Raw genomic sequence first — 15,408 nt, forward strand, 5'->3', positions numbered from 1 at the left:
GCGATTCCTCAAGGATCTAGAACTAGATGTACCATATGACCCAGCCATCCCATTACTGGGTATATACCCAAAGGATTATAAATTATGCTGCTATAAAGACACATGCACACGTATGTTTATTGCGGCACTATTCACAATAGCAAAGACTTGGAATCAACCCAAATGTCCATCAGTGACAGATTGGATTAAGAAAATGTGGCACATATACACCATGGAATACTATGCAGCCATAAAAAACGATGAGTTTGTGTCCTTTGTAGGGACTTGGATGCAGCTGGAATCCATCATTCTTAGCAAACTATCACAAGAACAGAAAACCAAACACCGCATGTTCTCACTCATAGGTGGGAACTGAACAATGAGATCACTCGGACTCAGGAAGGGGAACATCACACACCCGGGCCTATCATGGGGAGGGGGGAGGGGGGAGGGATTGCACTGGGAGTTATACCTGATGTAAATGACGAGTTGATGGGTGCAGCACACCAACATGGCACAAGTATACATATGTAACAAACCTGCACGTTATGCACATGTACCCTACAACTTAAAGTATAATAATAACAAATAAATTAAAAAAAAAAAAAAAGAACAAGGACTTGAAAAAAAAAAATTAAAATATGGGTTGTTTTGACTCTTTCTAGATCCTCTGCTTTCATCTAATGGTGATAAGAAAAGGGCCAATCACAATAGAATAGTGAGGCTAGAAGACTAAGGCAATTTGCCAACAAGAGGTCTTCTGGCCAAGAAGAATAGTAATGGACTTCTTGTTTTATAAATCCTTAAAGATAAGAAATCTTATATCTAAAACCATGCTGGTCAGAGCACTTGGTGCCCTTATGTATACGAACTGGGAGATAATCTATGGATTCTGAATATTATTCCTACCTAAAACTTTTTTCTCCTACTTCCCTTTATATTTTCTGAAGTCCTTTTTTCATTTATTAAACTCCACTTTATTCTGATCATTATCATAAAACTTTTCTTGCTTCCTGTTAAAATTCCTAATACGGTACATGCCGTGATGGATAAAACTTAGAAGAGCTTTCCTTTCCTACTTATTTTCTTTCCTTTCTACATGACTATACTAAATACTAAATAACTCAAAAATATTTTGGTAATTTGAAAAATTAACTGCCCTTCAAGAAATTGTTTGAAGAGTTTTCTGTTATTTTTAGGTATACACTAATATAGACATGTTTAAATCAACCCTAGGACACTATGATATTTTAGTGTCCTCATAACAGTTACTCCAATCTCTGAATACTTTTGCATCTACCAGACTTTTATTTACCTAGAAAGCTCAGAAAACATTATTTTTATTATTGATATTATTATTACTTGTTAGAAATATTTTTATTTTCTACAATTTATTTTGTATATTTCAAACCTTCAAAAGTTACAATACTAAATAATAAACATGCACATATCCTTTGTTTAGAATTACAAATTGCTAGCATTTTGCCACATTTTCTGTATGCTTCTTTCTCAATCATAAAAATAATAATTTCACTGTTGTTATTATTTTGCAAACCATTTGAAATGTAAGTTGCATGCACGATGACCTTTTATCCTAAGTAGTCCAATATATATCATCCGAGAAAAATGACATTCTATTATATAGCCAGAGTATATTTCACTAATTCAGAACAATTAATTTTGATGGACACAATTATGTAATACACAGTACGGATTAAATTTTGCCAATCATCCTAATAAGTACTTTATAGCATTTTTTCTCCAATTAACAATCTAATCCAGTCTCATATTTTAGTCTTATATAAGGTGGTATCACATTTCTCTGACAGAATATGCAAATAATTTATATTTTAATTTCATACCTGCAGTCATGACCTAAAAATGTAATAATTCCTATTCATTTACAAATTTCCTGAATTTGAGTTTGTATAACCACTTAAGAATGTATATCTTGATCTGTTTCCTTTCATGACCTTCTGATTGCTCTAAAGAATCTATGCCCTTAGATAACATCTGTAACCAGTTCTTACATAACTTTTGATCTGGTTTCCTTCCACTCAGTTTACAAACTCTTCCTAAAATCCCTTCTGTTCTCGGATGCTGACAATGTAATTATCTCCATCCTCCATTATTTCCAGACCACATTACAACTCAGAAAAGCCAAGTGTACAGATCTACCTCATTTAACCTTCTAGAAGCCCATCATCAGCAAGTATAAATTCTTTAAACATTCAGCTTTTGGACTAACATGACAAGAGAAAATATTACTCAATTTCCTATCTTTTTCTCCTTGTTATATAATTTTGTTTGACCAGCTCGGTATATGTTCTAGCAAAATCTGTGTGTGGATATGGGGTCACACATACAGAGAGAAACAAGAGTATTAAAACAAAAATATTAAATAGAGGCTTAACATTTCTAGGATTTAACGAAGTTCTACTTAACTTCTTGAATTCAGGCTTCATGTCCTGCAAAATACATACCCATACAGAGGAGCCAGACCTAATTAGCATCGCAGAGTCAGTAGCACCCAATATTTTAAAGATCCGTCTAGTAATGAATTATAGCATCTTCAAAATCCATCACAGAGGTTCATGAGGATGACTGCTGCTGTGTGTACACACAGCACAACACATGGAATGAAGAGCTCTGGCTTTGGAGTTAGATAAGTTGTGTTCAAATCCCAGATCTGTACATTACCAGCTAGATTACTTTGCGCAAATTACTTCACCTTCTCTGCCTTGTTTGCCTCAGGCATAAAATAGAGCACATATGCTATAAGTTAAAAACAATTCATATAAAAACTTTGCAACATGCCTTAACACAAAGAAAGTCTTCAATAAGTGTCTCTATCAAAAGAAGAGCTGTGGTACACTTGCTCTTGACTTAATCACATTAATTTCACCAACCTGTGGCTGCTGAAGTCCCTCCTGCTGTAATAGCCCCTTTTATTCTCAGGTTTCCATAGAGTCGTGTTGCACACACTATAATGCATATCACTAAGATGGTGCATCTGCCCCATAGGACAAAATATATAAAAAGTCATTTATAAAGGTTAGCCCAAACCTCCCATTCAATGTTTTTCCCTTTACAACATCTCTAAAGGATGATTAACTAAACACTTCTAAATGGAAATTTCATTACGCCACAATTTTGGAAAGGCAAGAATTATTAGAAAATTATTTCTTATTCTGAACTGGTAGTTACCTCCCTTAAAAAACATCTATCCATTAGAATGAGCTAACATTTATTGAGTACTTAGCTATCATGCAATTTACATATGCTAGCTTTTGTTGTCTTCTCCATAACCATATGAAACAGGTTCTATTTCTTACCCCCTCCCCCAATGATGCTATGCCAGTTTTGCACTTGATTTACTTTGCACTGTCATTTCAATGAGTTGTTTCTCAGTGGTTTACTAGTGCTTCATATGAAAGGTGGACTGAGACCCTGGACCAGTAACTAGATATCCTCTCATTTATTACCATACATTTTAACATATTACTATAAATTATTCCTCCAAAGTCTTAAACATAATAGACAAACACTGATAAAATTCCCAAAAGAAATACAAAATATTCACTGTTATAATCACAAACACATATATACATACTATTACATTTATATTTATTATTTTAATGTGTATTCATGCTCTTCAGTGAAATTTTATAACATTATAAGCTCTTGATATTACTCTCACTGTCCCCATAAGCACACAATGAAGTGGTTTACACAAACTACATAGTATAGGTCCTTTCCAGAAAGAAAAAAAAACTCTTGGCTTACTGGATAGAAAAGTTACAAATTATCCACCCAAAGCACAGATCATAAACCTGACCCCCTTTTTAGATTTTTATTAGGACTGAAATAATTGATACTGACAGAACAAAGAGAAGATTCTTACAACCATAAAAATCATTTTGCTGCTACTAATATAACTGAATCCTACATCTAATGGATTATGTGGCCAGGCCAGCCTCATAATATCATCTAGTAACTAACTCTGTCCATATGCTGGCGTTCAATGGCCAAAGGCCCCATTTAATTAAGAAGATGGATTTATATACACTAATAATTCAAGTTAAAGCTTTGAGACCATAGCATTACCCAAGTTAAAAAAATGTTTTAACCTCACCATTTTTTCCTACTGAGTACACCTCCTATCTCTGCATGATGCCCCATCAAAAATAGATTTACAATATCAGATATGTTTAAAAATATAAAAGCATAATAATATTTAGCAGATATTTAGATAATTCACGTCAGGATAATTGTCTTCAATTTTAAACAGACCCTCTTAACAAAGAGGGATTATTAATCTTGTGAAAACCTGATATTGAGATAAATCCATTTATCAGACATAGACATGGAAAAACATAGCCAGTTAAACATAGGAGCAAAGTTATCTAGAAATAACCTAATGGGCTCCTTCATGTGTGGTTTTATATATTTTATTATTTGCTCTAGTCATAAATCATGACATGTACACCCTTGGCTAAAATATGTTCTGGGAATAAAGCTCCTTCATTACAAAGTTAATGTTGAGAAGTACTTTGTAAATCAAATGAAAGAGAACCGCTGGGACTCATAGCCATGCACTTCAAAAAGGTCCTAGGTCAAAGTTGCACATCACCTCAAGCTAAGTAAAGATGATAGAAATGGCAAGCCCTAGATAATGCCGAGACATGTTTTTCTGGAGCAGCTATTATGCACCAGGCACTGTGATGGGCTGTGCCAATACAACAACCCCTACTTCTCTTTCTCCTATCTTGAAATTTATGGATACTGGGAGCAAAAACCAGGAAAAGGGAAACAGTATATTCCATAATCTAAACAGGGCAAAACACAGTCATTTTCATAATGGAAGTCAAGAGGAAAGGATTTGGGGAGGAAGAAACTTGCCATATTCTTGAGTAATCAGTTTCATAATGAAATAAATCAGGAATAAAATTAAGGAAAAAAATTTTTAAAACCTTTGTTTCTCCCATTTGCTTGGTATAAATAAGCATCAATGTTTTAATTTAACTTTTGAATGCCTATGACAGCTAATGCAGTCTGATTGGGCTCAAAGTGGAAAGAGTACAAAGAGCACATAAACCAGCAAGGAAGACACATAGGGCCTGAGATTGTCTTAGACAGGATTGACAGTAAGTACTAGTAACCAGTTATTACTTATCTCCTTAAAAGAATTCTCCTTGTGATACATCTGTCCAACTTATCTTCCACGTATCTTTGCAGTATGTCTTTAATAAAGAATTAACTTCATTTGTTTAAAAAAAAGTAAAAAGAGGTTAAAAGATGCCTCCTCAGTGATTTCTGCTTTATATCAAGCACTCTTTACTCTTGGATGTCTCCCTACCTAGCAAGAAAACCACTCTACTACAGATGAAAAGTCCAAGAGAGGTAATTCACTATCATAGACAATGCCTACTGATTGAATTATGTAAAATACCGTAACTTCTACACACAATTAAGAAGCAACTGACCTCAATTCAACGACAAGTCAATATGTCATTCTGCATTCAGAATTAGTATGAACACTCATTTTGAGATATGATAGTATCATCTTGATATCAAAAATGGTGCTTGGATTTTAACCCTTAATCCATCAACAGTGAATTATTTAAACAACACATTTATAAAGATGTGCGAAGTTTTATACTTTTAAACTATAAGTTTTAACAGAGGCTGAAATTATCTCTGGGGCATTGGAAACCATCAATCATTTTTGAAAACTCTGAGGATTCTGAATTGCATGGAAAACTAAATGAAGGGAGGAATTAAATTAAGTAGTTCCCTAGAAAAGTGCCTACATTTGCAAATTTCCAAACAAACTGAGGAATCTCTGTCTTGTTTTGCATATCGAAGCCCAAGTCCATGCCACTAAGTAAGGTGGTCCTGGCTGAGCACATCAGTCTGTCTCGACGGTAGCCCATTCTGACTGGACTAAAAGGGAAATCATTTTTCTCCCTCACTAAGCAATATGGTTTCCTTTGGGGACTTTCCACGTTATATTTTGCTAAATGAACAAGCAAACAAAAACCACTGATGCTAACTAACTGCTGCTTGTTGATTTTATTGGATGAATATCTTAAAATGGATCAGAAAATTCTTTATAATCCCAAATTTCATTACTTACATTGGTCACTTTTACAAACTACTCCAGAGATTAGGCATCATATTTAATCACCTATTTAAAATATTGAAATTGAATATCTGATAATGGAATTTACTTCATTCCTTAAATTTGCTACCCCAAGACAGGCTTACCATCCACTGGAAGAAGTTTTATCTGGTTCCAGCAAACATGTTCTCAGCAATTAAGTCCTCAAATCTAAAACCTCGCCTTTTATATCACCATTCCAAAATTCAAATGAGATTTCTAACATAAGCTTGGGGAAGAGCAGACTTGCAAATTGAAAGGCCAATGATCTCTTCCACTCACCTATCACTGGATCTAAAATTACCATATATTAGCTTCTTCCTGTGAGTTACGTGATCACCAAAAACACATTGAAAGCATGCTAAATGCCCTAGTTGCTAATGAGACAGGGCAGGCAAGGGCCCTCTTTACACCAGCACTTAAGAACGAAGCTGGTCTTATCAGAGTGAGTAATAAGGAAGTTGGGGGCTGAGAGCAAGTTGAGATAATAGAGCCCAGGACAGAAAAGTTTAATGGGGAAGTGACAAGGAAGGAAGAGTGAACCAAAGAATAGAAAGGGAAGGACTAAACGGGAGGTGCAGTAGGAACAGTAATTATCAGTGCCCTAGAAGGCCAAAGATCAAGACCACAGACATTCAGAGTTAAAAGCCCGCTTCTAAGGATGCACTATACAAAAAACGGATTGTCCGTTGGAGCTGGTTGCTGTCTAAGTGAACATAAAAGCATTTCTTTTTAAAGTTTGTTGATCTGAGGACTTTATAGGAGCTCTCACACTTGATTCGGCCAACAGACATCTTTGTCAATCCTGTAAAACTAAGGATCCATTTTTCTTGTTTTTTTTTTATTCTTGCAGCATGGATACTATATGTAGACTTATCAAGACAGACACAATCTCTACATTTGATTATAAAAAAGTTTGGAGGTTAAAATGTCAAGCAGTTTAGTTACAATGAAATAGGGTTTTCTAATCTCTTTAATGGACTCTGACACATTTGTTGAATATAAGATCTTTACTAATTTGTAGTTGAGATGAATATATATAAAATTTCCCTGAACCTCTTTTTCCTGAACTTTTCTTCCTGATTTTAATTTAAATAAAAAGTGCCATAATTAATTTCAGAATGTAAATGTCTCACTCCTACTTGCCATGAATCATGTTTTTAATTGCCCTATTTCTTGACCTAGTAATTATTGCTTGTCTGAATTATATTAGCTCTCCCCTCCCCCAATCAACCAATTCCTACTTCCAGACAATATGTTATAGCATTATAAAAATTTACATTATAAAAATTAAGGTTGTCTTAGTAAAATGCAGCTCATATATATCAGGAAAGACATGCATTTTAAGTCTCCCCAACTTCTGAATAAACAATATGCCTACACAAATCTCCACTTAGTGTCAGAATTCTGTATTGAAGCTAAGACCACTATATAGGAATTGAGGCTGATAATGTCTAGCTGTAGTCCACAACACATCTGCCTCTTCTTTCTCCACAAATTTTCTTTGCTAGAAAAAAACCCTGTATCTCAGTTTTCAAGAATATGCAAGTAGATAAGACAGACTATAAACCACATACTGAGAAATATCTATTTATAAATTATTTAAGTTAATTTTAGAAAATTGAAGGAGGGAAAATTCATTTTAAACAATAGATCTTTCTTCCTATATGCTCAGATCTCATGGCTTACACGGCTCCTTAGTATCCTCTATGTCCTGTTTTCACTAAAGCTATCTGTCTGCTCCATTCCTAAGTTTCCCCAAACTTAGGAATACATATCATTTATTATTGCACCTTCCACAGTGTGTTAGCACATGGCCTCATGGTAAGAAACAGTATGCCATAATAGCAATATTATGGCTGTGGGAGTTGGATGAAGCTCAGTTTGAATCCAAGACGCATTCTTTATTCCTTTGAGTCTAATTTGAAGTGTCAGTGTGAGGACAATATGATATAATCTGAATTAAAGCATGTAGCAGAATATCTGGTACGTGGTGGGCAAATAATACGTGTTACTTTTCTTCATTCCTTCCCTCATTAAAATTAAAAAACTAAAACTTACAAAGGACATGTTACACAAATATTTCAAAACAAAATAATTTGGCAATGCTTTCACCTTAGACTCACATAGCAAAAGATCTTGTAAAATTTACGTTTCATGGTGTGGCTACTCACAGTGGGAAGATAAAAATGTTTTCTATTAAAATATATTTAGCAAGCCACAGAGAAAAAGAAAAAATATGTGACACCACTATTATAGATGAAATGGAGACAATGATCATTTAAAATTTTATCAAGATCCTAAAACCTTGAAAGAGGTACTAAGAATTATCTTATGAAACATGTAATATTCATGTAGTCTGATTTTTTTCAAAGTCCTTGACCCATGTAAAGGTGAGTGGAGATACACGTTCATTCTTGATCACTTTCATGAATCCCTTTAAAAAGCAACCAAGTTAACCAAGTGAAAAGGAAAATATTGGCCAAGGGTTCTTTCTCCCACTCCAGCTGTCTTAGCACCCTCTAAACCCAGCTGGCTACCTTAGGGAATATTGTTAAATAATAAAATCAACAGCTATGCTAGAAGAAAACAATACTTTTATTTTTGACCTCTGATCTAGGTGTGACTCTTCTGATTTCCAACCAAGGGAATTCTGTACCAAAATTCTAGCAATCAATCAGTAACATGCAACAAATTTAAAATGAATGACACAACAATGCCAATATTACAAACGGGTTCACAAAGCTGCTACTTCCAATACTGTGTACACTCAAGACTTTCCGCACATTTATTCACTCAGGGGAAGACCATTTTGAGAAAAGGAACTGTGTTTTATTAACATAAGTATGACTTCTTCACCTTCCAAGACTCTAGCATTATGATACAAATCGGCACTTGAGTAATGTCAATACAATTAAAAATAAATAAATATAACCAACAGAACGCAGCAATAAACAAAGCAATCTAAAATCTGAGTCTTCTAAATGAAGAGCCTGCTATCATCACAGCATCTCAGTGTCACTAATAGTAATAACCCTCTAGGGCATTATAACTTTTCAGTAGGCATCAGACATAACACAAATCCAATACAATCAGTATTAGCTGTAAAATACGAACTTAGTAGCACCAATATAAAGATCAGTTGCCCTGATCTAGTATAGTTATTGTCACCTCACAATATTACAAAATTTAAGAGGATAATGAAAAAAAAATTGGCAGGGCGAATTCTGCCTCTACCTAAATAAAGTGCTTTAGAATCTCCTATGCAGTATGATTTTACTTCTAGATGACTTGAAAGTTATAATTGCGTCTCAGATCTAAGCTATACTAAATTGATAGAAACAAATATTATCCTTATACATTCAATAATATACCGTAGGATTTTAAAAAAATAGTATACACACATACACACATGCATTCACATGCAATCATGTCTTGCTTAACAACAGAGATGCGTTCTAAGAAATACACTGTTAGGCGATTTCATTGCTACATAACATCATAGGGTAAACCTGCCCAGGCTGCATGTTACAGCCTGTTGTTCTTAGGCTAAAAACCTGTACAGCACGTTATTATATAAATAGTGTAGGTAAGTATAGCACAATGGTATTTGCATATCTAAACATACCTAAACATAAAAAAAGGTACAGTAAAAATATGGTAATATAATCTTACGGGACCACCATCATATATGTGGCCCACTGTTGACTGAAACGTCATGATGTAGTACATGACTGAATGTAAAATCTATTATATGTAAGCTTCAATTTCCATAAAGCATTATTCTGAAAATTTATTTTTTAAAAAGAATCTATATATATACAGATGATGTAATCTACATTTTAAAATAACACTAGATAGTATTATTTAGGTGATGTTACTAGAGAGAACAATAAATAACTAGCACATATATGTACCAAATGGTGAAAAGTTAAAGATCTCAAGAAATGTTTGAGTATTTTTTAAAGTCCAGGATTATAATGAATAACGAACACCATATCCCTTATTTTTTAGCATCTATCTAAATATATGAAAATGATAATAATTTGGTACAGAGAGACAACTTCTGTCCTTCAGGAAAACAGCCTGATGAAATTGTTCAAAGAATCTGAAATTTCACTCATTTTGCAAATACTTTCCTGTATGATGAAAGAACAGAGCCATGTACCAAAATGAAACCAACCTAAGTGACAAAATAGGGCCAGAATAATGTTGCTCTTCAGTTGCTTTCCTTCTCGCCTAGGTCAAAGCCACATAAAACTGAATATAGTATACGTTTGCTCTTAGAGAAGGCTGTGGGCTTTCCATTGCTCACCATAGTGATCCAGCTCTTTTGATTTATATTTTAATCAGTTCAGCTGAATCAGTTAATTCAGAAAAACAGATGAAACTTATAAAATAACCAATATTAGAAACAAAAATTTTGATTCAAAATGTCAGTCTGCATTTTATGATGATGGATGAGAGATCAGAAACCTTTGGATATAGTTTTTTCAATTGAAATATTGAGAGTGGGTCCCTTAGTCCATTCTCACACTGCTATACAGAATACCCGAGAGTAGGGCCAGGCATGGTGGCTCATGCCTGTAAGCACTTTGGGAGGCTGAGGCAGATGGATCATGAGGTCAGGAGATCAAGACCATCCTGGTTAACACAGTGAAACCCCATTTCTACTAAAAATACAAAAAAGGAGCCAGGCATGGTGGCACGTGCCTGTAGTCCCAGCTACTCGGGAGGCTGAAGCAGGAGAATCACTTGAACCTGGGAGGTGGAGGTTGCAATGAGCCAAGATCACATCAATGCACTCCAGCCTGGGTGACAGAGCAAGACTCTGTCTCAAAACAACAACCAAAAAAAAAAAGAAAGAAAGAAAGAAAGAAAGAAAAGAGAAAGAAATATCCGAGAGTGGGTAATTGACAAACAAAGGAGGTTTAATTGACTCACAGTTCTGCATGGCTCGGGAGGCCTCAGGAAACTTACAATCATGGCAGAAGGGGAAGCAGGCATGTCTTACATGGTGGCAGGCAAGAGAGAGACAGAAGTCGAGCACGGGAAAAGCTACCATTTATAAAACCATCAGGTTCACTCACTGTCACAAGAACAGCATGGGGGAAATCGCCCCCATGATCCAATTATCTCCCACCAAGTCTCTCCTTCAACACTTGGGGATTACAATTCAAAATGGGATTTAGGTGGAGACACAAAACCTAACCATATCAGTGAGTTTGTCTGATACTTACCTCTGGGGTTCCACAGACAAACTCTTTTGTTGTTGTTGTTGTTTTTTTGAAATGGAGTCTCACTCTTTCATCAGGCTAGAGTGCAGTGGTATGATCTCAGCTCACTGTAATCTCTGCCTCCCAGGTTCAAGTGATTTTCCTGCCTCAGCCTCCCAAGTAGCTGGGACTACAGGCACGCACCAACACGCCCAGCTAATTTTTGTATTTTTAGTAGAAATGGGGTTTCACCATGTTGGCCAGGATGGTCTCGATCTCTTGACCTCATGATCCACCCGCCTCGGCCTCCTAAACTGCTGGGATTACAGGAGTGAGCCACCGCCTGGCCGACAAGTAGCTCTTAATCTTCAGCATATATATGCCTCACCTGGAGAGACTGTTACTCCACAGCATCCCAGGATCCACACACAGAGATTCTGTGTCAGTAGGTCTGAGGCAAATCCCACCATTCTGCTTTGCTAACCAGCTTCGAGGTCATGTTAATAGCCTTGGTCCGTGCACTGACCACGCTTTGATTAGCACTGCCATCATTGTCTGTGATTCTGGGATTGGACACCTCTGCGTTCTAGGACCGCATCACAATTCAGCTCTAGCAACAACTAAGTCACATGAAAGAATCCTAGCAAAAGTTGAGAAATACGCATTAAACATAAATATTTGGGTCAGGCATGGTGAGCTAAGATCGTGCCACTGCACTCCAGCCTGGGCGACAGAGCAAGACTCCGTTTCAGAAAAAAAAAAAATGAATCTTGGCATCCCTTTGTAATATAGTTACTGAAACCAACCCTATAAATGCTGATTTCCTAAGCTCCAGTTTTATGACACACTAGGTTATCTCCAGTTATCTCCAGAGGTGACATAAGAGCTTCACAAAATTAATTTTACTCCATTTTAATTTAACAAGGTTCACATCTGGAAAATGAATGCAGAATTTGTTGGTTGAAGTGAAAGTAAAGAACAGCTGAATCCATTAACTCTGCTCCTATAACCTAAAGCTCTTTGCTTAATTTTGTTAAATTCATTAAGGATTTTGCTTTTAACTTGGACCTTGTGCCTCATTCTAATAGAGTGGCAAAATGCTATGGTCAAGTTGCAAACTATTTATGGAAGGGTAATTATAAATATGTAAAGGCTCTGATGAACCCAGTAACAGGCAGTGGCAGGGGTGGCGCCATCATTCCATGGTTAAGGAGATAGATGACTTACACGTCCTTCCTTTTACTAACGTGTTCACTTCCAAAGTCAATTATTGAAAGTGAAAATGATAGCCCTTAAAAACTGATGATTTATCTCTATTTATCTTTAGATTACTGGTAATTGTTTTTTAAAGGAATATACTTTTTTTTTTTCCTAAGGGGCAAAAAATCTTCTAGAAGCAAACATAAACCAACTGACTTTGCAAAAAAAAAAAAAAAAAGGTTGTTATTATGACAAAATATTCAATAATGTCTCCCAATTCATCTCTGTAGCTAGTTATGGTTTTTAAATTTGTAGTCTGATTTTATAAATCAAACAAGACCTGAAGTAAATGCTTACCATTTGCTTACCACAATGGTATGAGATATAAGGTTTACATAAAAGCAAAAAACATAAGAACTCTTTGTGTGTCCTTAAAATGCTTCCATTCCTCTTAGGGAGAAAAAGATAATATATATGTAGAAAAAATACAGAAAATGTGTCGAACTGTCTGACACTGACTATTACTGAAATAGAAGTATAAAAAGGAATAATTGCTGTGGATTAGGAGAATATTGAAAAGCCTCTTGAAGGATGTGGAACTTCCACTGGACCTTTTCAATCAGAAAGATTTAGATGATGAAGGAGAAAAGACAGGGGCATCATATGAACAAAGGCAAGAGGCAGGGACTCATGTGTGTGCTGGGAGATGAGGTCTCCAGGGAGCAGTACTACTTCACTGGAACATAAGCCAGGGGCTTGACAGTAGGAGAAATAGTTTGCGAAAAGCAAAGTATTGCAAATTATGGGAAGTCCTAAAACAAGGTAGACAAATTGGACTTGATAAAGTAGGTAATAAAGAGCCATAGCAGACTTTCAGCAATGGCAATGACATGCTGTTAATTGTTTTTAGAAGATCAGCCTGGTAGACTTGAGGGAGGCGAGATTACAAGCAGGATGAAACAGTAAGAGGAGGAACACAGGCAAATCAGTGAGTGGCGCCACTTCTTGAAAAGGCAGGCAAGAAATAGAAATGGATTGGGTAAAGAAATAAATGCTAAAAACATTACAGTCATCAACTGTGGGGGGAAGGGGTAAGCCTCAACAACTACAAAGAAAACAAACTAAATAAGGACCAGAAAGGCACTTCTTTGCTGTCTTTTGAAGTAGAAAGTTATTTCTGCACATGTAAACTGTATATATATCAGTTTCTAAGTATAGCTGTGAGAGGGTCAATATTCATAGCACCTGGCTTTATAGGAAGTGCAGGCCTGAAGATGAAAAGCAACACAACTGCTTACAGTGTCTCCGATTACAGATCCTTTTGATCTTACAAAATAAAAAGCAATAAATGGGAAAGAATCCACTGACTATGTGTAATGAATCAAATAGAGCTGTGTCTAACTTTTATTGATTGCCAGTCAGCCATTTATTAATATTTAATTAGGACCAACCATGTACAAGCCAATGTGTTAGGTGCCATGGATGATGGGAACATAGAAGAGGTCAGCTGACAACTTCCCCAAGCACCACACATACATAGAAACCTGTCTTGGCCTTCTAAAGCAGGCATGAACTTGAAAACCAAGTGCCAAAGGGAAATCACTGTACTCTCTCGAACAATAACAAAACAGCTTTATCCTTTACTAAAGAAAGTTTGAATTACAGGATGACAAGAAAAGGAGGAATTCTGAAAGTAGAAAGTTTAACCACTGTGTTTGTTACAATTCCCTTTCACAAAAACGTCCATGTAAGGAGTTATAATTCTATAGCTTTTATAGTTCAAAAAGATGTAATAAAACCAGGTGTTGATTACAGGAGAGAAAAGAGGGAAGGAGAGAGACGGGGCGTGCTTAATCTTTTCCTGGTGGTATACTTTCAGTATGAGAAGCAAACATTTTCACCAGTTCATTACAAAACCTGATGGCATCCACATGTTCAAACACATATTCCATGTAAATGAATGCATTGTGATTATTATAATTAAGTTTGTACCTGAAATTTATAATATATGCTGCAACACAAACTGTAGTATTTTTTTATTTAGGAATCACCTAAACTATATTGGTCAAAATGTCTTTGGGCATATTCCCTATATATACAAATATAAATGGCAAAAGGAAATACATGAATGGACTTGTGAGCAATCTCTTGTCATTTCTTCTTTTCCGTCTCACAGAGGGAAATTAAATAAGAAAATAAAAGCAAGTAAAAATAGGTAATATTTACAGCATCTTAAAATTTTAGGTACTCTCTGATCATAAAATTGAAAAGCATGCTTGTTTGCTAAAAGGCATAGTAAATGGAATTATTACTGTAAAATGTTAATGTACACAGCTCTATAGTGGGCCAACTTCTTGCGAGTTTTCAAGTAGGAAATTTTCTAGAATTTAAAAGAACAAAACTGTTACCCAACATGAACACATTAATTAGCCAGTAAAAAAGATACCATAAGAAAAGATTAAAGAATTTTTGTCTGAAGAATTTTCTGCGCAAAACTCCTTAGCATAGTATGACAGGAGAATAAGAATGAAAAATGACAGTTCTTACCAGTTAGAAAAAAAATAGCCTATCAATAGTGACTTCTAAAATCAAAACTTCAAACATCCTTAGCAATATATTTTATTTTGCCAAATAAAAGCATAGTAGGAATGCAACTGTTAATACAGAGAAATAAGTTTTAAATGATTTTACAACATCACTTTGAGTTGTTCACATTTTCAGCGAGTAAATTCTCATGTTAAAATAAATGATTTAATTGTTACATGAAAAAAATTGCAAAAAATAGCATGTTACATCTGAAAATATAGAAACTTTATAACATTTTATTGTATTTTATTATTTATTTATTTA

The 15,408-nt window shown here is 35.2% G+C and overlaps 1 protein-coding gene across 6 annotated transcripts in view; it reads right to left on the minus strand.

Moving 5' to 3' along the window:
- LOC105476003 (zinc finger protein, FOG family member 2) overlaps positions 1-15,408 on the minus strand; it is a 503,988-nt gene that overhangs the window by 451,510 nt on the left and 37,070 nt on the right. Inside the window, exon 1 of one of the 6 annotated variants that reach the window (XM_024790958.2) lies at positions 11,747-15,316. The exons of the other annotated variants lie outside the window; for them this stretch is intronic. Coding sequence (XP_024646726.2) covers positions 11,747-11,828 — 82 coding nt within the window. The 5' untranslated portion in view covers positions 11,829-15,316. Of the gene's footprint in view, positions 1-11,746; positions 15,317-15,408 lie in introns of those variants that run through there. 6 annotated transcript variants of the gene reach the window in all.

Source organism: Macaca nemestrina, chromosome 8, assembly GCF_043159975.1.
Source record: "Macaca nemestrina isolate mMacNem1 chromosome 8, mMacNem.hap1, whole genome shotgun sequence".
In the NCBI taxonomy this organism is placed as follows: domain Eukaryota; kingdom Metazoa; phylum Chordata; class Mammalia; order Primates; family Cercopithecidae; genus Macaca; species Macaca nemestrina.